The sequence below is a fragment of the Mizuhopecten yessoensis genome, unplaced genomic scaffold, assembly GCF_002113885.1.
Source record: "Mizuhopecten yessoensis strain PY_sf001 unplaced genomic scaffold, ASM211388v2 scaffold7635, whole genome shotgun sequence".
Lineage (NCBI taxonomy): Eukaryota > Metazoa > Mollusca > Bivalvia > Pectinida > Pectinidae > Mizuhopecten > Mizuhopecten yessoensis.
Genome location: NW_018407146.1, coordinates 440,152 through 466,050, shown reverse-complemented (window position 1 = coordinate 466,050; position 25,899 = coordinate 440,152). Strand labels below are relative to the sequence as shown.

The 25,899-nt window shown below is 35.6% G+C and overlaps 1 protein-coding gene across 2 annotated transcripts in view; it reads right to left on the bottom strand.

Annotated features, from left to right (window-relative positions):
- Positions 1–441: 441 nt before the first annotated feature.
- The window catches only part of LOC110454033 (integrin alpha-9-like), a 44,585-nt gene continuing 19,127 nt past the window's right edge, over positions 442–25,899 (bottom strand). For both annotated transcript variants that reach the window (XM_021503353.1, XM_021503354.1), the window contains 15 exons: positions 25,583–25,680; positions 22,498–22,560; positions 19,983–20,126; positions 18,972–19,080; positions 17,573–17,758; positions 16,544–16,750; positions 14,862–15,025; positions 13,596–13,733; positions 12,584–13,059; positions 11,762–11,939; positions 11,064–11,213; positions 9,602–9,721; positions 5,923–6,021; positions 4,734–4,859; positions 442–4,152 (listed from right to left, as the gene is read on the bottom strand). In XM_021503353.1, the coding sequence (XP_021359028.1) occupies positions 3,988–4,152; positions 4,734–4,859; positions 5,923–6,021; positions 9,602–9,721; positions 11,064–11,213; positions 11,762–11,939; positions 12,584–13,059; positions 13,596–13,733; positions 14,862–15,025; positions 16,544–16,750; positions 17,573–17,758; positions 18,972–19,080; positions 19,983–20,126; positions 22,498–22,560; positions 25,583–25,680 (2,423 nt within the window). In that variant the 3' untranslated portion in view covers positions 442–3,987. The remainder of the gene's footprint in view (positions 4,153–4,733; positions 4,860–5,922; positions 6,022–9,601; positions 9,722–11,063; positions 11,214–11,761; positions 11,940–12,583; positions 13,060–13,595; positions 13,734–14,861; positions 15,026–16,543; positions 16,751–17,572; positions 17,759–18,971; positions 19,081–19,982; positions 20,127–22,497; positions 22,561–25,582; positions 25,681–25,899) is intronic.

The window sequence follows — 25,899 nt, the reverse complement described above, 5'->3', positions numbered from 1 at the left end:
CACGAAGGTCTTTGAGATCCTGTTGGATAACCATCTGAAGGACACTATTTACAATAATTACTGATAATGACTTTTAAAATAACTCTTTTGGGAAAGTTTATATATGTTAACAAGTGACAATATAATACTTTTATACTATGTTTTGTGATATGGACTTAGAGGCTTTCAGCCTGCGTCCATTATTTTTCAATTAAATTCAATTAAAAGTCTCAATATAATTATGGAAATATTTGCAAAAATACTGCTATTGAGAATATTTTCCCATGATTGCTCAACCATTCAGGTAAGCGTTACAGGCCATCTGGGCCTCTTGTTATTCACGTTCTAGAATTTGAAGGACCAGAAACTGTGTATACTTTCTGTATACACGTTAAAGGCATTTTTCACGATCTTCTATCAATGTTTATCGTCTATGCAAGAATGACATGATAACAACATACGGGTGTTTGTAAAGAAAAATATTTTATTTTAATCCAATGACAGTATGACTTACAGATGAGTGGAAAGATGTAAATGGAAAAACACACAAAAATACACAAACTAAAGCAACATTCAATAAAATGGTACCATATACCTTCATACACATACACACCCAATGTCCGATACTCACTCCTTTCAAAATGATTAGATAAATGTTTTTACAGCTCAATACAGGTACCGAGGGAAATACAACACCTTTCTGTTTGTGTGAATACTTTTAACATTTCAAGTTTAACTAAAACATCAACGCTGCTAGGACCCATTTCTGTATCAGGGCGGGTTAGCTGAGCGTGATATTTGTTTTATTAATTCGTTCATGTACAACAAGACGATGACACATTTCCTTTGACAGCAATATTCCAATTACAACCAGGTATCAGAAACCTTAATCGATGATATTCAGTGTTCAGTATAACTAACGGAAACAGACGGTCATTCGATGATACCAAGAGTGACTTTTGTGATACAGTAGACTGGCATTCGTTGATGTCAAGAGTGACTTTTGTGATACAGTAGACGGTCACTCGATGATGTCATGAGTGACTTTTGTGATACAGTAGACGGTCATTAGATGATGTCATGAGTGACTTTTGTAATACAGTAGACGGTCATTCGATGATGTCAAGAGTGACTTTTGTGATACAGTAGACGGTCACTCGATGATGTCAAGAGTGACTTTTGTGATACAGAAGACGGTCATTCGATGATGTCAAGAGTGACTTTTGTGATACAGTAGACGATCACTCGATGATGTCAAGTGTGACTTTTGTGATACAGTAGACGGTCATTCGATGATGTCAAGAGTTACTTTTGAGATACAGTAAACGGTCATTCGATGATGTCAAGTGTGACTTTTGGGATACAGTAGACGGCCGTTCGATGATGGCAAGAGTGACTTTTTTGATACAGTAGACGGTCATTCGATGATGTCAAGAGTGACTTTTGTGATACAGTAGACGGTCACTCGATGATGTCAAGAGTGACTTTTGTGATACAGTAGACGGTCATTCGATGATGTCAAGAGTGACTTTTGTGATATAGAAGACGGTCATTCGATGATGTCAAGTGTGACTTTTGTGATACAGTAGACGGTCATTCAATGATGTCAAATATTATGGTAAGAATACAAGAAAACATACTAAATACTACCGAACAAAACTCTAATTCAAATTTCATACCGGCCAGTGTAACATTTGTTTGGAAAATTATATTTTGAATATGTTTGCCAGTCTATGACGAAGTTCAATTCTAGTTTGACATATGTTTAATTCAAGAGACCTCTTACAAATCACAGCATATTTCACATCTTTTGATTTGCAATTCATATGAAATGAACATTGTTTATGACGTCATTATTGTTTGATGTTATAAGTATGTGGATTTTATTTATAATGTCACAATTCAGATAAATTTAAATCGCATGAAAACCCCAAAAAAGTGTTTTGTATATATGTATAAAGACGTATCTAGACTTACAGGTTCGCGCAAAATCTGCACAATCATAAGTTATAAAAGATTAACGTGATAACGCAAAAATATATATCTTAAATATAAGAGATCTAGACGATAAAGTGAATGTATGTACAAATGAACCGTAAAGATATACAAAGAAACCTCTACACAACAAAAGTACTCATAGAACGTCTACACAATAAAGGTACCCATAGAACGTCTACACAATAAAGGTACCCATAGAACGTCTACACAATAAAGGTACCCATTGAACGTCTACACAATAAAGATACCCATAGAACGTCTACACAATAAAGGTACCTATAGAACGTCTACACAATAAAGGTACCCATAGAACGTCTACACAATAAAGGTACCCATATTATGCCTACATAATAAAGTCCACACATGGAAAGTATTTATATAACATCTCCACTTTAAAGTTACCAATATATTTACATACCATACACACACTAGCCATGTCTTTCAAATTCTACATACTGAAGGCTCCCACGTAGACATCTTCTCTACAAAGCCAACCATAGAAACGTCTTTATAATGTACGAACCGATGTAACACGCAAACAATAAACGTACGTATTTAACGCCTAAACAATGGACGTATATCTTTAATGTCTATAACAATGGATTATGAAAAAGTCTTAACGACAAATCTGGTCACAAATGGGGAAACATTATATAAGGGAATGTGTCGAATTTTTTTTTTTTCAAATTACACTACAATATAGCATCTAGCTAGCTACGTTTTTCATCATAGTACATGTATATACAGGCAGTACACTTAGATTAACAAGTGACAGCATGCATCATTGTATACCGACATCTGTTGTTTTAGTTATACATTAAACGAACGCTTTTTATTGCCAGGTTTGCCTTTGTACATATCATTAATATATCCATTACAAAAAGTATATACACATATAACTATCTTATTTATTTAGACAGCGGTCCATAATTTCAAAGTATACACTGATAAAATGAATGGAGATGCGATAGGCTTGTGTTGACACATGAACGAGACCCTTGTCTCCTTGTAATATCCAGGAAGGGTTTCCCATTTTTTTCACAAAAGGAGACCATACATATGTACCTGAACTATGTACGTCCTTTTCACAGTTAATATGACCGTTTACTGGTGTCAATACACCCCTCCTTAGGACATTCTTCAAACCGAAAACATGACCGAAATAATTGTCCGAGGCATTCGGGTTTCCAAATCTCGTCTGTTTTTTTCCCCTACATACTCTTTGTTACGTCCGTAATTTTTTCCCCTACTGTCCATGTCCGATGGTTGCGAAACAGTTTATATTATATCCCACTGAGTCTTCTCTTAAAATGTCTCCTAGTAACTTGAATGAATCATATAAATTATATAGTATTAACTGTTTTAAGAATAACATTTCATGTTAAATGACAAAGTTAAATGTTGACCTTTCGTGTTCATAATATATTTTGTACGTCCATATACCAATGAATTTTCCCCCAAAAAAACAATACAAAAACGGAGCAAAGTTTTCATGGCGTAAGAACAGAATTTTAACAAACGTTCACCTTGACCCCTCTCACAAACTAGTAAAATATAACCTTACATTCCAGTTACGGATCCCTGTCCCACTGAACTCTGGTCTTTCCTTTAAAAAGTAACCTCCCCTTAACTTCCGTTTGGATGTTTTAGTCAAGACACTTCCGGTAACCGGGTTACTCAATCGGCTCGAGAGATCGTTTGAAGTTCTAAGTTCGAATATCGGTCTAGCACTGTTGAAGGTTTAATTATGTGTTTGGTTGTTTTGGTTTTTTTTAATTTTTTAATTTAATATCTTAATTATTTCTCATAAAAGCCCGACAAGGCATGGTTTTCTTTTCAGAAATGGGTTCTTACAGTTTTTGGCAGTGGTACAGGGATCAATAAAATATATTTCATGACATCATATGTACCTGACTGTATACAACTCTCATGTCTCTCCTGTAAAATTGAACATTCTCTGTTGTAAAAATCACAAACATTCAGATTCACTCTAAAATATTGTGCCTTTCATCAGTCTAAAAACGCCAGTTCACCCGGATCTGCACACTTCGACCTGACGCTGGAGCTCGCGTGCCGGTTCCTGGCCGACCCCATCTGAGAGCGCCTGGCATTGTAGCCACTCTTGCGTTTCCATGCTTGTACTTCCTCTCGCTTCTTCCTCTTAAAGAACCCGCACTGAAAGGAAAAATCCGATATATCAGTAGGTATCTCACCTTGACTACTGAAACCTTTATTTTTATTACACATGCATATATAATTGGCAAAAAAATTACGTAACTACAAAATAAGACAAATATCGAACCTATTGACCAATTGCAAAATAGATATGTTTCACTTAGTTTTTAACAAGATACTGTTTACTATTCCAATTTTTCCTGTGTATATAAGGGACAATAGATTAAAAGTATTGAATTTTGCGCTTTTTCGAGTACGGGTTTTATAACTGTTGACGCAGTCGTGTATAATTCGAAGACCCACTTATTTCTTATTCCGATTATAACGAAATGAAAAAAATATTTTGTCAATAATTTGATCGATTGGCATTATGTAAGTGAGTTACAAGAAAACTGGATTGCGCACAGAAACCATACTTGAGCCTGCGAACGCTTTTATTAATACGGGCCATGGTTTCTAGGTAAACGTAGATTAAAAAGCGAGAATAGGATTATAGAATGTAAGATATTTTGGATAATATACTTTATCAGAGTGAAAGTATATATATGTTTTGTATTTGTAATATTTTTAGGTTAGCGTACCTTCCACAGCAACAGTCCTAGTGCCACAAACAAAAGAAGACCTCCAAGGCATCCTACTATGAGGATCCAGATTTCAATGTCCTCCGTCACCTTTCTCTCTGAAGCTGGGTAAATGTCGACACGGATCTGAAACATTTTGCAACCAATCAGGATAACATTAATATTTTACAAGCTTTTTATTAATACTTATCCTAACAAGAGATCCTAGAAAGATATTGGGGCCCATCATGGAAAGATCTTAATCAGATCTACAAAAGATTATCCTAAACCTGCTTTGCTCTTCATTTTCCTTACAGTTACTATTACCCCATTCCCATGTTGAAAGTATTAAACGTGAATCTTGTACATTACCTTTAACCTCGTTGTGCCATTCGTTAGTTGTCACTATGGAAAATGATATTATAAAAGAATTTCATAACTATACGCAAAACGCTCAAAATAATTATGTACTTCTTACATAATAAGAAGTGCTTTCAATAGGGGAGGAATTATCATTGGGGCCGGGGATATATTACACAAATGACACAAACAAGGGGACCTAACACATACATTTTGAGAAAGATTCCTTCAGTACACTCTGAGAAATAACGATAACAAATCTTGATTGTCAAAATCCAAGATGACTGCTTGTTTAGCCATTTTGATTTTCCGATCAATCTCAAATGTAAACATGCAAATAGAGACCAAGGGAATCTACAAATCAAATCAACGATGGCTGCCAGTCGGCCATTTTGTTTTTCCAATCGATCTCAAAATCAAACATGCACAACTACAGACGAAGGGGAACCACATATTAAAATTAAGAAAGATCCCTCCAGTGTTTTCGTAGAAATAACTATAACAAATCTGAACTCTCAAAATCCAACTTATCGGCCATATTTTTTTCACCGCTCAGTCTTTAAAGTAAACATGCACAACAACAGATCAGGGGGAAGTTACATTTGAAATTAGAGAAATAGCGATAACAAACAAATGGACGGACGATGGGCGAACAGCGGACGACATACGATTTGATTAGCCTACCATCTGATGAAGGTAGTCTAAAATGGAATCTTTTCATGTCATATTTAAATTGTACTTGCGTTTTGCATCAGTTCGTTTACATACACTTATTGCATTTAATTATTTTCTTAGAAAATTGTTCATTTGTTCACGGATGTTCTTTGTACTTTTTTGACGGAGAACCAACCTCTGCTTTTACTGGTTTTGTTGGCCAATACACTTCAAGTTGAGGATGTTGGGGCTTGTGGACCTCCGCTGTAGTGACGTAGTTCAGTCGTTCCGCTTTCTGGTATAACATAGTATGTCATTGTACTATTGTATTAAAACGTTTTGAACATAAACAAAAATAAAATAAAACCACAAACATTGTGTAGATGCATGTCAGTATATAGAAATTATATATATTAAAACGACAAGGAAATAATTGTATCACCAACGTTACAAAGTGATCTTGAACTAACCCATAAAATATATCTTGATGCATTATTCTATAGGCATTTTTGTTGTACCTGACAGATGTCATGTTTTCCTGTATGCTATTATTCACTAAGAAAAATAATTAAACATAATATTTTGCTTCAAGAACATAAGATATTTCACCAAGTATAATCATCTAAGTATTACGTTATCCATTAATGTTTACAAATGTGGAAATAGATCATGTTACACTTGTTCCCCAACTTTTTAATGTTTGCATTTATATGAATCTTATCAAGATTGATAAAAATTGTTCTAAATATATATTTCAGTTTGTCTTTCCTCCATAATCTACCTTCTCGAAGGAAACGATATCTTTTTAGATAAATTTCTTTGACAAAGTAGATGGATGACTCGATGGCATTTTTCCTCGGAAACGTACCTTAGTAAATGATAGGCATGTCTTTGTGATATTGTACCCCGATAACCGTCATTGTCAAATGAGTTGGATGCTTGTAATGTTTTGCCCATACATTTCACTTTGTCAAATGTCAAATGATGTCCCTAGATCTGTTATGTTGTAACCTTATAACATACAATGTCATATAATGTCCCTGTGATGTTGTACCCTTAAACCATTCAATGTCATATAATGTCCCTGCTATGTTGTACCCTAATACCATACAATGTCATATGATGTCCCTGCTTTGTTGTACCCTTATAACATACAGTGTCATATAATGTCCCTGCTATGTTGTACCCTAATACCATACAATGTCATATGATGTCCCTGCTATGTTGTACCCTTATACCATACAATGTCATATGATGTCCCTGCTGTAATGTACCCTTATACCATCAAGTCATATAATGTCCCTGCTATGTTGTACCCTTATAACATACAATGTCATATGATGTCACTGCTATGTTGTACCCTTATAACATACAATGTCATATAATGTCCCTGCAATGTTTTACCCTTATAACTTGCAATGTCATCTTATATTGTACCCTTAAAACATGGAATGTCATATAATGTCCCTGCTATTTTGTACCCTTATACCATACAATGTCATATAATGTCACTGTTATGTTGTACCCTTATAACATACAATGTCATATAATGTCCTTGCTATGTTGTACCCTTATAACTTGCAATGTCATCTTATATTGTACCCTTAAAACATGGAATGTCATATAATGTCCCTGCTATTTTGTACCCTTATACCATACAATGTCATATAATGTCACTGCTATGTTGTACCCTAATAACATACAGTGTCATATAATGTCCCTGCTATGTTGTACCCTCATAACATACAATGTCATATAATGTCACTGCTATGTTGTACCCTTATAGCATACAATGTCATATAATGTCACTGCTATGTTGTATCCTTATAACATACAATGTCATATAATGTCACTGCTATGTTGTCCCCTTATAACATGCAATGTCATATAATGTCCCTGCTATGTTGTACCCTCATAACATACAATGTCATATAATGTCCTTGCTATGTTGTACCCTCATAACATACAATGTCATATAATGTCCTTGCTATGTTGTACCCTCATAACATACAATGTCATATAATGTCACTGCTATGTTGTACCCTTATAACATACAGTGTCATATAATGTCACTGCTATGTTGTACCCTTAAACCATTCAATGTCATATAATGTCCCTGCTATGTTGTACCCTTATAACATACAGTGTCATATAATGTCACTGCTATGTTGTACCCTAAACCATTCAATGTCATATAATGTTCCTGCTATGTTGTACCCTTATAAAATACAATGTCATAAAATGTCCCTGCTATGGTGTACCCTTATAACATACAGTGTCATATAATGTCACTGCTATGTTGTACCCTTATAACATACAGTGTCATATAATGTCCCTGCTATGTTGTACCCTTATACCATACAATGTTTGTTTGTTTGTTTGTTTGACTTTGTTTAACGTCCTATTAACAGCTAAGGTCATTTAAGGACGGCCTCCCCTGTGTGCAAGATGCATGCGTGTAGTGTATGTGTGTGTATTTTGGGAGGCTGTGATATGTTCGTGTTTGTCTCCTTGTGATAGCGCGGAACTGATGCCGACTTTATAGTGCTACCTCACTGAGACATACTGCCGAAGACACCCAGCAGGACGCCCCACCCGGTCACATTATACTGACAACGGGCGAACCAGTCGTCCCACTCCTAATTTGCTGAGCGTTAAGCAGGAGTAGAAACTACCATTTTTAAAGACTTTGGTATGTCTCGGCCAGGGGACAGAACCCAAAGCCTTCCTCACAGGGGCGAACGCTCAACAAATGGCCAAAAGTGAGGCATTGTCAAGGGAGACATTAGGAAGAAGAAAGTTATTTAGAAAGGAGAGAAGAGATAAGGTCCCAAATTTAGTCGCCTCTTACGATCATGCAATTGGGGGCAGAAGGTACAATTCTTACGCCCTACCATACAATGTCATAAAATGTCCCTGCTATGGTGTACCCTTATAACATACAATGTCATATAATGTCACTGCTATGTTTTACCCTTATAACATACAATGTCATATAATGTCCCTGCTATGTTGTACCCTTATACCATACAATGTCATATGATGTCCCTGCTATGTTGTACCCTTATACCATACAATGTCATATAATACCATACAATGTCATATGATGTCCCTGCTTTGTTGTACCCTTATAACATACAGTGTCATATAATGTCTCTGCTATGTTGTACCCTTATAATATAAAATGTCATATAATGTCACTGCTATGTTGTACCCTTACCCCATACAATGTCATATGATGTCCCTGCTATGTTGTACCCTTATACCATACAATGTTTGTTTGTTTGTTTGTTTGACTTTGTTTAACGTCCTATTAACCCTGCTTTGTTGTACCCTTATAACATACAGTGTCATATAATGTCACTGCTATGTTGTACCATTATAACATACAATGTCATATAATGTCAATGCTATGTTGTACCCTTATACCATACAATGTCATATGATGTCCCTGCTATAATGTACCCTTATACCATACAATGTCATATAATGTAACTGCTATGTTGTACCCTTATAACATGGAATATCATATGATGTCGCTGCTATGTTTACCTGAATGACTTACCTTGTCGAAGGTGAGAGATGCCTCTGTGATGTTGATAGCCACGGCAACAGTCTCTGTAATGTCCCTGCTATTTTGTACCCTTATACCATACAATGTCATATGATGTCCCTGCTATGTTGTACCCTTATACCATACAATGTCATATGATGTCCCTGCTATGTTGTACCCTTATACCATACAATGTCATATGATGTCCCTGCTATGTTGTACCCTTATACCATACAATGTCATATAATGTCACTGCTATGTTGTACCCTTATAACATGGAATATCATATGATGTCGCTGCTATGTTTACCTGAATGACTTACCTTGTCGAAGGTGAGAGATGCCTCTGTGATGTTGATAGCCACGGCAACAGTCTCTGTTGAAGCTACACCCAGGCCTGTTAGCAGACACTCCATATGAACACAATCGTAGTTAGCACATGTCTGATAAAGCAAAAACAATGCCAACTGTACACGTTGTTTCTCTAAGAAAACTACATTCAATAGTTACGCAAGGTTAACTTTAATTTGGAAGTTACACGCATTTTTAAGTTTTACAAGGTTCGGTATCTTATCGCCCCGAATTCATCTCAATGTGTAGTTGACGTAATTATAATATCAGTTTGATCATTGGGAAAATGTCTACCACCAGTCGGCAACTGACATCATCTCATGTAAAGAAACAATGATAAAAAAACTTGCTGTGAATATCTTGTATAACGCTTTAATCTTTGAATATACATACAGTACAATATGCGTTTTTTCTACTTTCTCCAAATATGTTCTTTAATAAAAACAATACGTAATCAAGAAAATCTTCTTTGAATTACTGCTGCATTCGTATTTGTGGATGTATTCCGTCTTTTCGTATTGTGGAGTTATCTGCTCTTGTGAGCAGGTATTGATTGTTACGTCGTTATTTTTCGGTGAGAAAATTACGTCGTTTTCTCAAAAATGCATGACGTTACTCTCACAAACGAATGACGTAACAATCAATACCTGCTAACAAGAGCAGATAAATCCACAATTAAAGCGTTATACAAGATATTCAAAGCAAGTTTTTTTTTTTAAATCTTTTTTACGTTATCTAGAAAATAATCTTTGAAATACTGCTGCATTCGTATTTATGGATTTATTCCATCTTTTCGTATTGTAGAGTTATCTGCTCTTGTGAGCAGGTATTGATTGTTACGTCATTTGTTTGTGAGAGTAACGTCATACATGTGTGAGAAAACGACGTAATTTTCTCACACATACTAATGACGTAACAACCAATACCTGCTCACAAGAGCAGATAACTGCAATACGAAAAGTCGGAATAAATAATTTATGAAGCACTGCTTATTTTTGACCGTTGCATGTTCTGTCTTTGGTTAATAAGGTTGAAATCCCTTCATTTCTGCTAATATAATAGTCTTATAGATATTTCACCTATCTTACCATGTTAAACTTCGCACTTATGTACACATTATTGAAGCTCGGGTGGTAACGCTAAAATTATGCTTCGCCGTAAGCGCATGCATTGCATGAATGTGGAACCACCTGTTAATCATCAGATACGTATGAGTAATATAAGTATGACTAGGGCGGAGTCGAGAGCGGTAACTTCCACCCTGCGGATTCTCCGACTGAACAGACAGGATTTAAGTTTTGATGCAGTTTTAAAGGGTTTGTTACTTGTCTCGAGAGACCATCATTGCTGCCATTTCCTCTGAATGACCGATCAAATAACGGGTTTAAAATCTGTACAATGCAATGGATGAAAATTGATATAAATGCTACGTACCATATTCTGAATCGACTGGCGTTGAGATAGGATGTCGTCAGATGCTTCAATCTTTTGGGGGGCACCGGGTGATATCGTTGACTGTTGCTGGTCCAACTTCGCACTACTACTGATGATTTCGCACCGGACGTTACTCGATGTGTGGGACACCTGCGGTTAAAGGATGGTTATAGTAATAAAACCATGCTGAACAACTGTTATACCTGAGTCAGTTATACGGATGTAATTTAGATTAAATTAAGTTATACTAACACCAACTATAAAATTAGAAAAAGGTACATGACATGTTTAACAATGGCAGACAGCAGCACTGGTGACGCATATAGACACATATACTGCATGTACATGACAATTCCGTCTTTGCGTATTGCAGAGTTATCTGCTCTTGTTAACAGGTATTGATTGTTACGTGATTTGTTTGTGAGATTTTTGAGAAAACGACGTAATTTTCTCACACAAACCAATGGCGTAACAATCAATACCTGCTCACAAGAGAAGATAACTCTGCAATACGCAAAGACGGAATAAAAGATAAGTATTATAACTAATCAATGACCTAGTATAACTAAATATAGTTAATGAAAAGGCCATTGACAGCTTTATCATTCACTCTAATGCAACTTCTATAGCTTGTGTATCGTGGAACATTTTGTCCCATCTTCCCTAACACCGTTAGTCATAGTAAACTATCTACTTACCTTATGGTTCTGTGCCTCTACCAACACGGAACCTTGTAAGTTCTTCCTGGGAAATTCTATAGTAACTCTGGTCTCGGGCAGAGGACTAGGACCCCTGTTGTATATACTAAACGTTTTCTCTATGGAGATCAGTTTATTTGAGTCAGGAGAAATAGTGGCTTGTTCAGGGTTAGAGCTTCTGTAAATTTGAAAACAAAACATACTTTTTTATATACAATTTAATTAATATTTGAATCAAGAGAATGTGCATTAAGTATTCACAGCTTTAAAAAATCTCAAGGGCAAAGAAAATGGGTAAACGCTTTCTCTACTGTTATTTGCTTCAAAATTAAAAGGAGACGTTTTTTGAACGCTTCTTAGAGTTGATCATTAATTTACCCCGAGTAACGAAACCTTGACGGTTGACCAAAGGGAGTAACTTCCGTGTTAAATTGATGTTACTCTTCCAGGTTGTATCATTAATGAAATATCTACAGCAGGACATCTGAATCAATTTTCAAACATATCAATTACCCAAGCAAGGAAACATGTTTTTGTTTGGGTACAAAATGAGCATGATCAAGACAAACAAGGAAATGTGCTATAGTTGAAATTTTCGCGGTGTGGACATTTTCGCGTGTTAAGTGATATAGGGCGAAAGTATCCGTATATGAATAATTATAAATAGATTATATAGGTAATAGATAACTAACATACATGTATATAGAAATCAGAATTATTGCTAACGCGATAATGTCCACACCGGGATCAGTTTCAAGGGTTACAATTTAAACATTTTCACAGCCGAAAATGTTCACATTTACAGCATAACAAAGAGCGTACCCATATATAATGATGTCAGGTTTGAACGTGACGGGTATTTCAATCATGTGAACGTTGTCTGTGGGGTCTGTCTCCTCACTTTCGGTAGTAGCTGTCAAATTGAAACTGACTCTGGGATCAATGTCGGCTAAGTTTCCGTCGCTAGGCAACAATGAAGAGTATGTGAGGTCAAACTGACCAGCCATGGTCTGGAAGAACGGGGTCGTGAAGTCACAAGTGACATCATCAATCATTCCAGTTCCATTTTGTTTGCAAATCATTTGGCCCGCTTCTATTTGATCACTACGGAAGCCAACGTTTGTGCTCGACCGTGTCGCAACTCGAGTGACAAAAGCCGGCTCCCCGAGGTTTTTGATGTTCACACTGATAGTAATGTCCTGTACTTTACCAACAATGATTTCGGTCGTGTCGTAGGTGACATCTATTTGTAGGTTAGAACGACATCGCTGTCGCCCACATCCAGTATTAAAGTCTGCCTGAAAACAGTGAAAAATGCTAACATCATCAACGGAATTATCGAAAATATTTGTGGAAACTTATCAGTTTAGATGTACTTACTGAAAAAACTGCTCGATATGTTTACAAGATACATTAACTAATAGTATCCTGCCGTCACTAGTTGGTTTTCAAGTGTCAAGCTCTGCTATCACTTTCACCCTTAAACAGTTAATGGCGGAGTAGTGTAAAAACTGCATATACTGTTACTACGAAATGTTAAACAAGTGTATACTACATTTAAACATACCCTGCCGGTATATATGTGAGGTCTACGGTGTAAGTCACTACATATTATGTCATAACATTTGTATATAATCATATAAACATACGCTGATTGAAATAGCTGGATTGTTCAGATTTTCTGATCGTTTAGGTTTTCTACGGAGTACGTCACCGCGTATAACGTCATATCACTTGTACAGAACAGATTTAAAAAGTATAGCATTGCATTTCACCATGCGCTGACTGAGATAGCCGGATTGTCAGGTGGGCTACGAGGTTGGTCGCTACTTACGCTGACTGAGATAGCTGGGCTGTTCAGGTTGTCGAGTATTGGCAGCACCTGTCCAGGTAGAGGTTCACTACTCAAAGTGTAGTTGAGATCGAACTCCACGGGTTGTTCTATAGCGGCGAAAAACTCCCGATCAAGAGCCTGGTACAATAGCGATAATAAATGTTTTTTTCTATATCTAAAACATATAGTTACGAAGGTTCGTTGATCTAAATTGTAACGCCCATTCTAAAACGTAGGCAGAAGAAAGATATTAAGGACTTCATACTGCCATCGAATTTATTGTTTTATAAGATATCAACACAAAGAGACAACAAACCGAGTCTTTGATAAGGAAAGGATTGAATTGATACAAATTTGAAAATAACAAAAGTAGCAAAAGATCGAATTGTAAAACGAGAGTATTTTTTCTTTTCTCTTCGATTTCATAATGATATAATTTAACCGATGACATACCAAACTATATAAAAACATAGTTATATTATTTCCAGTTTCAAGATATTCATACCGCTGCAAAAAATAAACAGTGTATTGGAAACCTTTTCAAACATTTCTATAGCTTTGATAAATCATTTCTGGAAAGGAAACCTTACCTTACAGAACTCTAATGATAAATGATAAATATCAAATAAACAAGAAAAAGTCAACAACAGTGTTCTGAATGTAAAAACGCACCGGGGTCAATACAGTATTCGAACAATGGACCTGCAATCATTACACGTTCAGTTTTACCGACTGGTTTACCGTTCACCTATTATCACTTCGATTTTCAACCATTAGTTTTAATTTTGTTATTCAACCCTTAACACATAATCACTGTGGTACGCAGCCATTTACTGGCACTATACCAAAATCGGAACAATTTCTAGAGGAATATCAATGTAATTTATACAATTGTATCACTTCCTAAAAATGTTTATTATTTTTTTCATAAATAGATAGCATCCAAGTTTATTTTCTAAGTTGTATTACAAGTTGGTATTTCCAGCCCATGGTTTTATAAATAGAACGCAAAATATCATCAGGACCACGTTTGCCATTAAATAGTTGGAAATGTACCCTGAAAGAGATACTCTGGTATTTTGGCTAATATTGGGGGATGACGGCGGCGATAACATTGAGGAAGTTTGGTTTCATTTTTTCGCCATTTTCACAATCTTATTTGTTCGCCATTTTCACAATCTCATTTTTCGCCATTTTCACAATCTCATTTTGACATTTAACCAGTAAATGACATTCAGATTAACTCAGTAACCTATGTGAACTTACTTTTACACGCGCTACAATAGTTTTACAACTGGTGATATTTTTCTGGATTTGATATTTAGTGATAAAATCGTCTCCCTTCATTTCCCCTTCAATGTACAGGTCCATACGACTAGACTTTCCTTTATTCTTCCTCGAATTGTCAACACGCAGTCCGATATCAAGATCTGAAGGATAAGAACGTAAGGGAACAACATAATATCTTACAACATAACGGGACAGCATATATCTCTTAACGTAAGGGAACAAAATAATATCTTACAACATAACGGAACAGCTTACATCTCTTAACGTAAGGGAACAACATAATATCTTACAACATAACGGAACAGCATACATCTCTTAACGCAAGGGAACAACATAATATCTTACAACATAACGGGACAGCATACATCTCTTAACGTAAGGGAACAACATAATATCTTACAACATAACGGAACAGCTTACATCTCTTAACGTAAGGGAACAACATAATATCTTTCAACATAACGGGACACCATACATCTCTTAACGTAAGGCAACAACATAATGTCTTACAACATAACGGGACAGTATATATCTCTTAACGTAAGGGAACAACATAATATCTTACAACATAACAGGACAGCATACATCTCTTGACGTAAGGGAACAACATAATATCTTACAACATATCGGGACAGCATATATCTCTTAACGTAAGGGAACAACATAATATCTTACAACATAACGGGACAGTATATATCTCTTAACGCAAGGGAACAACAAAATATCTTACAACATAACTGGACAGCATACATCTCTTAACGTAAGGGAACAACATAATATCTTACAACATAATATCTTACAACATAACGGGACAGCATATATCTCTCAACGTAAGGGAACAACATATTATCGTACAACATAACGGAACAGCATATATCTCTTAACGCAAGGGAACAACATAATACCCTACAACATATCGGGACAATACAGATCTTATGAAATAACGGTAAAAAAGTTACCTCACTGATAAATGTACATATTTCTTTACAAATGAGAACTTATCCACAAATTAATCCAAAGTCAGTTCAATATATATATATATAGAACGACAGACCGTTTAACATAGCCTCATTATTGATCAATATTCTATTGAACAACATTGTTTGATACATCTCGCCATCCTCGATACTCATAGGGTTACTTTCTCTCTCTGCACACATGGTATATGTCATAGCAAATTTGAAGGCACGCGACTAGCTTTTAGATTGGTCTCAGGAAAAAAAATCGCTATGCTGATACATTTCTTTTGAAGATTACAAAGGAGTTTCATCAGACTTGAAAGTCAGTCAATTGTACCGTTCTGCTACCAACAGATTCTTTTGATGTATATCAAAGGATCAGATAAGACTTTTGGACTCATCCACAAGATGGTGCAAACGGAGCCTTTGATTTTGTTTTAACAAGGAGGCGCACACCGAGCCTTCAATTTTGCTATGACATATTCCAGGAGTGCATAGAGCGAAAGTGAGCGTAACCCCTGGTGTATCGAGGATGCATATACAACATAACTGAAATGAAACTATTAAATGATACAGCACGAAATATATATATTTCTAAAAATCAAATGAATTATATCTAAGCAATGGATACATTTTGAAATGATTTTCTGAAATTAAGTATCGCTACATATTTGGAAAATTAAGGGATATTACATGTACCTATACGGTCAAGTCCTCTGCCAGTGAAATTGAAGCAAATTTTGTAGGTAAGACATGGAAATGGGTCGTCCACCCGGTGGCAAGCCTGGCCAGCAGGGTTCAAGGGCACCAACACAGGGTACAAGGCCACAGATCGATCAAGCTTGACAATTGGACGTCCTCGCAGTATTACTGCTTGGTCTGACATATACGCTCCCACCGATATATCTGGGTAATTATAAGCAAATCATGGGATTAAATTATAATAAGTGTGTTATAATATCAAGCAGTAAGTTTGTAGTAAGAAACATCTCGAGATAATGTCACCATTTATCCAGTAAAATAGTATTATATAAAGTGAAAAATATACAAGATTACAACGGAAACAGCGAAACAAAGAAAATGAGAATAAGCGCGAGGCAGCAAATGAGATGAAGGGCATTATATCGAGAGTTTATTGTACCTTATTTTATTATTCATACCAGTGTGTTTATAATTAATATATATTAAAAGAAAACAAAAGTAAACATGCATCTCGATACGCAGATATTACTCACAGTCCAGTTGATATTTGCACTTAATATACCTTATAATGAAAGCATTCAAATTATGATGTTAATATCTAAAGAAAAGTAAATCAAAAACTGAAATATAAAGTGGGTGAACAAAGAATTAAGGTGCGTTGATAGCTAATCCACAGTTTTGTTAAATACTATTTTAGAAAGTTCAGACACAAACATTATATTCTTCGATCAGTTATTGAATGTTTTTTTCTGAAATTTAGTGTGCATGTACCTCAATTATGTTTGAGAAATATTGGAGGAGGATTATTTTGTGACAGGGATTGTTTAATGCTAACGGAATGCATTATTGAATTTGATATACAGTTAGGTGTGGCAGCCGTATTGGGATGTCCTTAATGACAAAACAAACGTTCTCATGCTCAAACTAGGAATCTGTAGTCCAGGTCGATTGAGTACAGAATCTATGCTTGAGTATGAGATCGGTTTCATTATACGGGTTCTTAATGTCACTCTTATGTAATCTTACCGTTGTATGTGTTGAAATCGACGTCAAGAGGGGACGATATATGGAATCCAAACGCTCTGAGTTCCGGATCCAGCGATTTAGCAGTAATACGTTGAGAGAACACAGACTTCATGTTCTGATGATTTCCGTTATAAATGTAGATACATCCTCTCTGGTCATCTTCATATGGTGCTCCGATTGCAACATCTGTAAACGAATCAAGGAGTGAACTGTAATAATGAAATTAACTTGGGTCATTCCTATCGTGTTTGACAGCGGACTACCAATGCCCTTTGTCTTAACGATCTTCTAATTGCTTGGTTTGTCCAAGCATATGTAACCATTGATACAAATGTGCAAAGTATACATATCTGTACTTTAAACAAGGGGCATCAGAGACTTATTTGGATATATAATTTTGTTCTGCAACTTCCATTTCAGATATATTATTCTTTTTGCATTTGGATATAAATCACACAAACAACCATAATCTTTACAATGCCGTGTACCGAGAGGAAGTACAGTATTTTGAGTATGTCAGATAGATTTGGCATATCGATTTCAATAAACACAGGCAACAGGATAACCTTTTTTAAGACATTTTGAATCGGAATGCTGAATGTCTCCATCCTGACATGTTACAAATTTATTGCAATCTACTGTCAGTATGATCAACTGTCACAAACACCACTTCTTACCAAACCCCTTACACATAAAATCAAACCTAAACACTAACAAAATAACGACAGACACTACTAAAAAACAAATACACTAAAAAAGCGAGGTAACATATGAAAACAATACATCATAACATCAACTTGTTAACCATAAACACCAATCACTACCTACATCCTTAAACGTCCATCACAAACTCTCACCTGCATCAAAAGCACAGAACACAAACCGCAATATATATCCTTAACGGAGACACCACAAACTCTCACCTGTATCAAAAACACAGAACACAAACCGCAATATGTATCCTTAACGGAGACACCACAAACTCTCACCTGCTAATCAACCACACACAACACAAGCCATCACCTACATCCTTAAAAACCATTACGAAATTACTCCTGCACACCAAATACATCTCCCAAAAACCGCTACCTACGACCTTAATAGACACTGTAAGATTACACATAAATACAACATGTACACCCGTTACACATCTCACACACTACAAAATCTCACCTGTTCACACAAAATATGCAACCCAAACCGCCACAAATCCAACATCACGCCACAGCCAAACAACATACCACGCTGCCCATATACTGTAACATACATCACAAAATCCCACCTACACATCAAACCCATAATACACGAACGGTTACTTACACCCCTTAGACATGCATGAACAACGTACATAATAAAAAGCATACAAAAAATATATATAATTCATCATAATTAATAATACCAGTGAAACCGTCAGCGTTGACATCTCCAATATCTGCCATTGCCATCCCAAATCGTCCATGTATGGTCCCCGTTCCCATCAGGTTGTCTCCGTCCCGCAGAATGTTTACCTATTCAAAATAACATGGACAATGTTTATTTCAGGTATATATGAATTTGACTATTGAGTTATGGGTTAATATGTTTTGTTTATATTTGAGAGTCTCTCCCTGACCCCGATTATATCGACACTGAATTCGGTCCTTGGATGTTTATACTATAGTCTTATTTGTCCTCGGTCATTGTAGCTACTATATATGTTATTTCAGTATATGCTTTTGCATAGGCAGTGGAGCAGCAGACTTTATTTACATACTCAATATGAAGTCAAAGTAATGATACATAGAAAAGTTTAACAAAATGGATGTTCATGCATACCATTTTTTTTTTTTACACAACATGCCTATAATAGAAATTGCTTTGTATGCTTTGCAAAAGCATTATGTAGGTTATATGACTAGCGAATGATACCAACTACTCCACAACTGTACAAGGGTTGTCACTTTTATCAACCAGACCACCTCACTATAACGTCTAGCCAGTACAGGCAGATTATCAATACGCACTTAACCGTTCTTTGCTGACTTTTCCCAGACGGCTGATAAGCCAACCGCTTATAGATGACAGTGTATGAAAAGAATGTTACATCCTTCAACAGTTTATCCAAATACAGAGGCAGGGCTATTATTAAAAACATTTTTCAAAGTTGATAATTGATTTTACATTACAACACTATTTCAAAAGACGGGAAGACTTTTCAATTAGTGTTGATTGCAATTTTTGTTAGGTATCTTCGTTAAGCCCCTCGAAACAGAACGATTGTTTGATTTTAAGAAGTTCTTTATTTCATCGAGGATGCTTGATTATTCCTAATTTTAGACTGTTTAGAATGTTTCAATGGTGACACAAAACTTACATAGTCAAATTAAGAACATGCAATAAAAATGATTAATATTTCTTGCACGTGACGTACTCTATCGGAGGTGCCGTAGTAGACCTGCACTAGACCCTGGTCAGTGGCTTGTTCAGTGTAGAAAGGTGACCCTACCAATAGGTCATCCATACCGTCCCCGTTTATGTCAAGCACAATGAGAGCAGCACCAAAACCACATCCAGGCTGTGAAATGATTTACAAATAAAGCTTTACACAATAGCGTAATGAAATATAGATATGAGTAGCTATCGAACGAAATACAGCTATTACATAACTATCTAGCAAAATACAGTCATACATAACTATCGAACAAAGTACAGCTATACATAATTATCAAACAAAGTACAGCTATACATAAGTATCGAACAAAGTACAGTCATACATAACTATCGAACAAAGTATAGTTATACATAACTATCGAACAAAGTACAGTTACACATAACTAGCAAACAAAGTACAGTTATAAATAACTATCGAACAAAGAACAGTTATACATAACTATCGAACAATGTACAGTTATACATAACTAGTAAACAAAGTACAGTCATACATAACTATCGAACAAATTATAGTTATACATAACTATCGAACAAAGTACAGCTACACATAACTACCGAACAAAGTACAGCTAAACATAACTATCGAACAAAGAACAGTTATACATAACTATCGAACAAAGTAAAGTTATACATAACTATCGAACAAATTACAGTTATACATAACTATCGAACAAATTACAGTTATACATAACTATCGAACAAAATACAGTTATACATAACTATCGAACAAAGAACAGTCATACATAAGTATCGAACAAAGTACAGTTATACATAATTTCCGAACAAAGTACAGTTATACATAACTAGTAAACAAAGTACAGTCATACATAACTATCGAACAAAGTATAGTTATACATAACTATCGAACAAAGTAAAGTTATACATAACTATCGAACAAATTACAGTTATACATAACTATCGAACAAATTACAGCTAAACATAACTACCGAACAAAGAACAGCTAAACATAACTATCGAACAAAGAACAGTTATACATAACTATCGAACAAAGTACAGTCATACATAAGGATCGAACAAAGTACAGTTATACATAACTACCGAACAAAGTACAGCTACACATAACTACCGAACAAAGTACAGCTAAACATAACTACCGAACAAAGTAAAGCTAAACATAACTATCGAACAAAGAACAGTTATACATAACTATCGAACAAAGAACAGTTATACATAACTATCGAACAAAGAACAGTCATACATAAGTATCGAACAAAGTACAGTTATACCTAACTATCGAACAAAGTACAGCTAAACATAACTATCGAACAAAGAACAGTTATACATAACTATCGAACAAAGTACAGTTATACATAACTATCGAACAAAGTACAGTCATACATAAGTATCGAACAAAGTACAGTTATACATAACTATCGAACAAAGTACAGCTAAACATAACTACCGAACAAAGTACAGCTAAACATAACTATCGAACAAAGAACAGTTATACATAACTATCGAACAATGTACAGTTATACATAACTAGTAAACAAAGTACAGTCATACATAACTATCGAACAAAGTACAGTCATACATAAGTATCGAATAAAGTACAGTCATACATAACTATCGAACAAAGTACAGTTATGCACAACTATCGAACAAAGTACAGCTATACATAACTATCGAACAAAGTACAGCTATACATAACTGTCTAGCAAAGTACAGCTATACATAAATATCGATCAAAGTACAGTTATACATAACTATCGAACAAAGTACAGCTATACACAACTATCGAACAAAGTACAGCTATACATAACTATCGAACAAAGTGCAGCTATACATAACTGTCTCGCAAAGTACAGCTATACATAACTGTCTAGCAAAATACAGTTGTACATAACTGTATTATTAATAAACAGAGACGATCATAACTGTTAAACGTAAAAGAAATATATAATTATCAAATGAAATACAGTTAAACATAAAGGTCAATTGTTATAAACATAACTACCAGCACATTAAATACCCTCATAAATGACAGTCTAATTTAACAGAGAAATACACTATATCAAATATAATACACCTCGACATAAAGGTCGATTGTAATAAACACAACTATCGGCACATTACACTCATAAATGACAGTCTATATTAGCTTTGGTCATACCCGTCAAACGTAATGAAGATATACATAATTAACAAATGTTATACAGATTTACATAAGATTATACAAATAAATATAGATTGACAAATGTACTGCTGTTAACTAACCTATCAATCGCAATACAGATATGCATACTTGGAACGTGACATATTTTCAATATGTGTGGTTGCTGTCGTTCGTTACATAATGCGATGAACTTAGTTACATAACGACTTGTCATCAGTTACATATTTGTCATAAGTTTTACTATGTTTTGTTGCTACCCAAATCACGTATCATTAGTTACATGACGCGTATTATTAGTTATTAGTTGTTGATTTAATTGAAATAGCTAAATTCTAGTGACAATTCTACTACAACCTACCTGTTTACCGGATCTTGTTGTTTGCATTTCAAAGCCATCTTGCACAATTCTGAGTAGTACTACCTGTTATAACAAATAACAAAAGCAATATTTAAAATTCATTGTTGGTGATTTTGTCACACAAAAGATGAAAATAATTTCAAACTGGTTCTCATTCTGGACGATAATAAAGCCCGTTACATAGATGTTCCGGAATGGTAAGCGTCATCTGCTTCATCGACAACACCAGAAATGTGTCTAAATCAAAATCAAGAATTGTCACGTCCTCATAAAAACCACAAGGCACATTCATGAGCATAATCAAAACCGTCGACCTTCACTCCACTAAACCAGAGGCCCTGGGGCCTGAACAGCTCACCTTCTTCAGGTTTTTTTATGTGAAACAGACAAATGGATTTCATAAACTTTTTGTGTGAATGCTATATTTGCATAAATGTCAGTTGTTTTAGCATTCAAGATATAATTCGTAATGCTACTTTATTTTTAAATGAATTCATTTTCAGTTAATCTCAAAATTTAAATATAACCATTTTTCAAGGAAAGTTTATCAAATGCCTCATTACAATTACCTTTTCCCTTCAACAAACTTTTACTATTAAGATATAAGAGTCAAATTGAGGTAGGTTTACTTTATCCATAAACAAGATATAGGATTTACCTTTATTCCCAAAACGACTCCACCTTTATGTCCACAGGAAAGCCACACCCTCCCCTTGTACAATGATGTGTCTCCTTGCCTCAATGATGCTCCAGACAAATTAAGGTTCAAATCCATTTATCCGTACTATGTACTTATATATTTACCTACATTCCCCAATTGAGTCCTGTACCTCTACCCCTACAGTGCGTTGACCACCTTTTTATACAATGGTAATTCTATATCAAACCAAATGAGAGTATTATTCCTTACTACTACTCAATGAGTAGGATTTCAAAGATTTTGCTTTATTCCCCGATTGGACCTTATTCCTCTGCCTTTGGGAATTCACCTATAACTCCATTAAGGGGCCCTATCCCGCTGCTCTCCTAAGGACCATACCCTTCATCTACACAAAGTTAAATCGCATTTGCGCAAGGATTCTCAAGACCAATTTAAGGAAAATATTCCTTTTCCCAATTTCAAGAAATAAGATTTTAAAGATTTACCCGCAATTCCCTTAAATCTTAAGTTAAATTTCCGCAGGGGGCACATCCTTCACTAAATCAAAGTTAAATTCCTTTGGACCACGGATGCTCAAGAGCAATTGATGAGATTAAAATCGCTTTACCAAAGCTCAAGAAATAGGATTTTGAATATTATTTTCCCTATTAGGCCTACCTCTCTTCCCCTTGGAAAAAGGATTTTTAAGGTCAGTTTAGATGAAAGTCCTTTCATCGATACCAAAGGTGTAGGACTTCAAAGATTTTCCTGTATTTTCCCTATTGGACCCCGCCCTCTTCTCACAAAGTAGCCACACCATTCAGTTATACAACGGTGATTCATTCCTCTTAGCTTAGCAATGCTCCACACCAATTTTGGACAAAATTCATTTAGCAATTCTGGACTAGTAGGCTTTTTAAGTGAAAAGTTGATAGACGGACGACGGACGTCAGACGCAGCACCCTGACATAAGCTCACTTGCCCTTCGGCTAAACGAACTAAAATTCATTTCCCTATGGGATCACGAAGGCGGCCACAAAACGTGTCCATAATATACATCAACCGGCATCTTGGGAAACCCTTTGTTGTAATTTTGTCTGCAATCAGTAGATATATATTACGGACATCATGATATGATGAGCAGCTGGTGAATATTTCATCGACTGGGGCATTTAAGCACAGTAGGTGGTAAAACAGGGATGTTAGTTACGAGCAAGGGAAAGCTAATGCTCGGAATGTCAAATTCGTCCGGAATATTTTATAGCTTAGCAGGAGGTCGTCCGTGTTATTGAAGTCGTGATTTAAAGATAGGTAAAAGCGACTGAAGAATATGTTGTGCCCTTGATTTGAAACCCAGGAGGAAATATGCGATCCACGTGGTCAATACATTTCTTGTTATTCAAAAATATAACATTGAGTGGTTTATTTGAATTTGAAACTAATTACTTGCGTATGATTTTGTGACCAGTCCTTGGAAGCTATTCAAGGAATTAAGCCCACTACAAAAATACAATCCATCAGAATAAAGAAATGTGATTCCTGTTAACAGTAGAAGTCGCGATACTTCGGACCCTTTCATAGCTTTGCATTATGGATAGCTTAGATCGTCGGTTACTTCATGTCCATCTAGACCATAGTTAAAAGGGAATGTAGCGCAAGACCATCGCGAAGGAGTGTGAAATGTGGACAAAGAAATGTATCATCGCATAACTAGAATGTGCATATTTCTATGCATAACACATTGTTCAACCTGCTCTTCATTGGTATACAATGTTTGTCCCTCTAACCCATGCGAGGCCTCATGCTTATTCTCCAAGGGCGCCACCACAAAACGGTAGTCCTTCTATGATTCACCACTTTCCCCATGTTTAGGTCCATAAACCCCAAAGCTGAGTCATTATTTATTTTCATATAAAATAAACTATCTAGACTTAAAATTGGTTAACACAAATCACAACGGAACAATGTTTTTTCGTTAATCAACGTTAAAATATAGGCATCTACATCAATAAAAATGTACTTACAATTGGGAAATCAGTCGGGAAAAAAACTTAAACATGCTGAGGAAAGCCGTGCAAGGTTTTGAAATATCTTGGATACCAACCGAACTGAGCACTAACACGTCACCTTCTCGATGGTCTCATGATACCGAGGCGTTCGGCATACGTCGATATACAAACCGGTTAGACACGGTGACTGATTATGGACATGTTTGCACTTCACTTTTTGACTATGACACCACCAAAAGGCGAAAAGAAAATAACCCTAATCAACCACAATCGTAAAGAGTACATGTCAGCCAAACAATATCACCAATTACAACGGTTGTTACACAATCGATTAAAGGCAGTTTTAGGAATATCTGAGTATGTTTATTATCATAATCGCTTGGCGTGCTGGCTTTTCTGTCGGTACAAAAAAAAAATGATGCTTTAAATTCCTTACAATTCCAACATGCCCTTCAGGGTTGCTGTAGCGAGGAGCACCGGCAACAACAGTTCCGAAAGTGGCGATTCCAAATTTTCCAGATCCTACGGAATAACCTATAAACAAGCAATATTATTTTTGATCAAGATGGCATTTCAAACTGTAAGAATTGTTAGTAGGCTCATCATTGAATATGCAGATATAAAACTAAAATCAACTTCGTAATTACTTGAAGCGTTTTGAAAGAAGGTACATTGAAGGTACCAATGTTAATCTTTGACCCGGCCAGGGGCCAGTGATATTGGAATTGAACAGAATATATTAAAAATATTTGC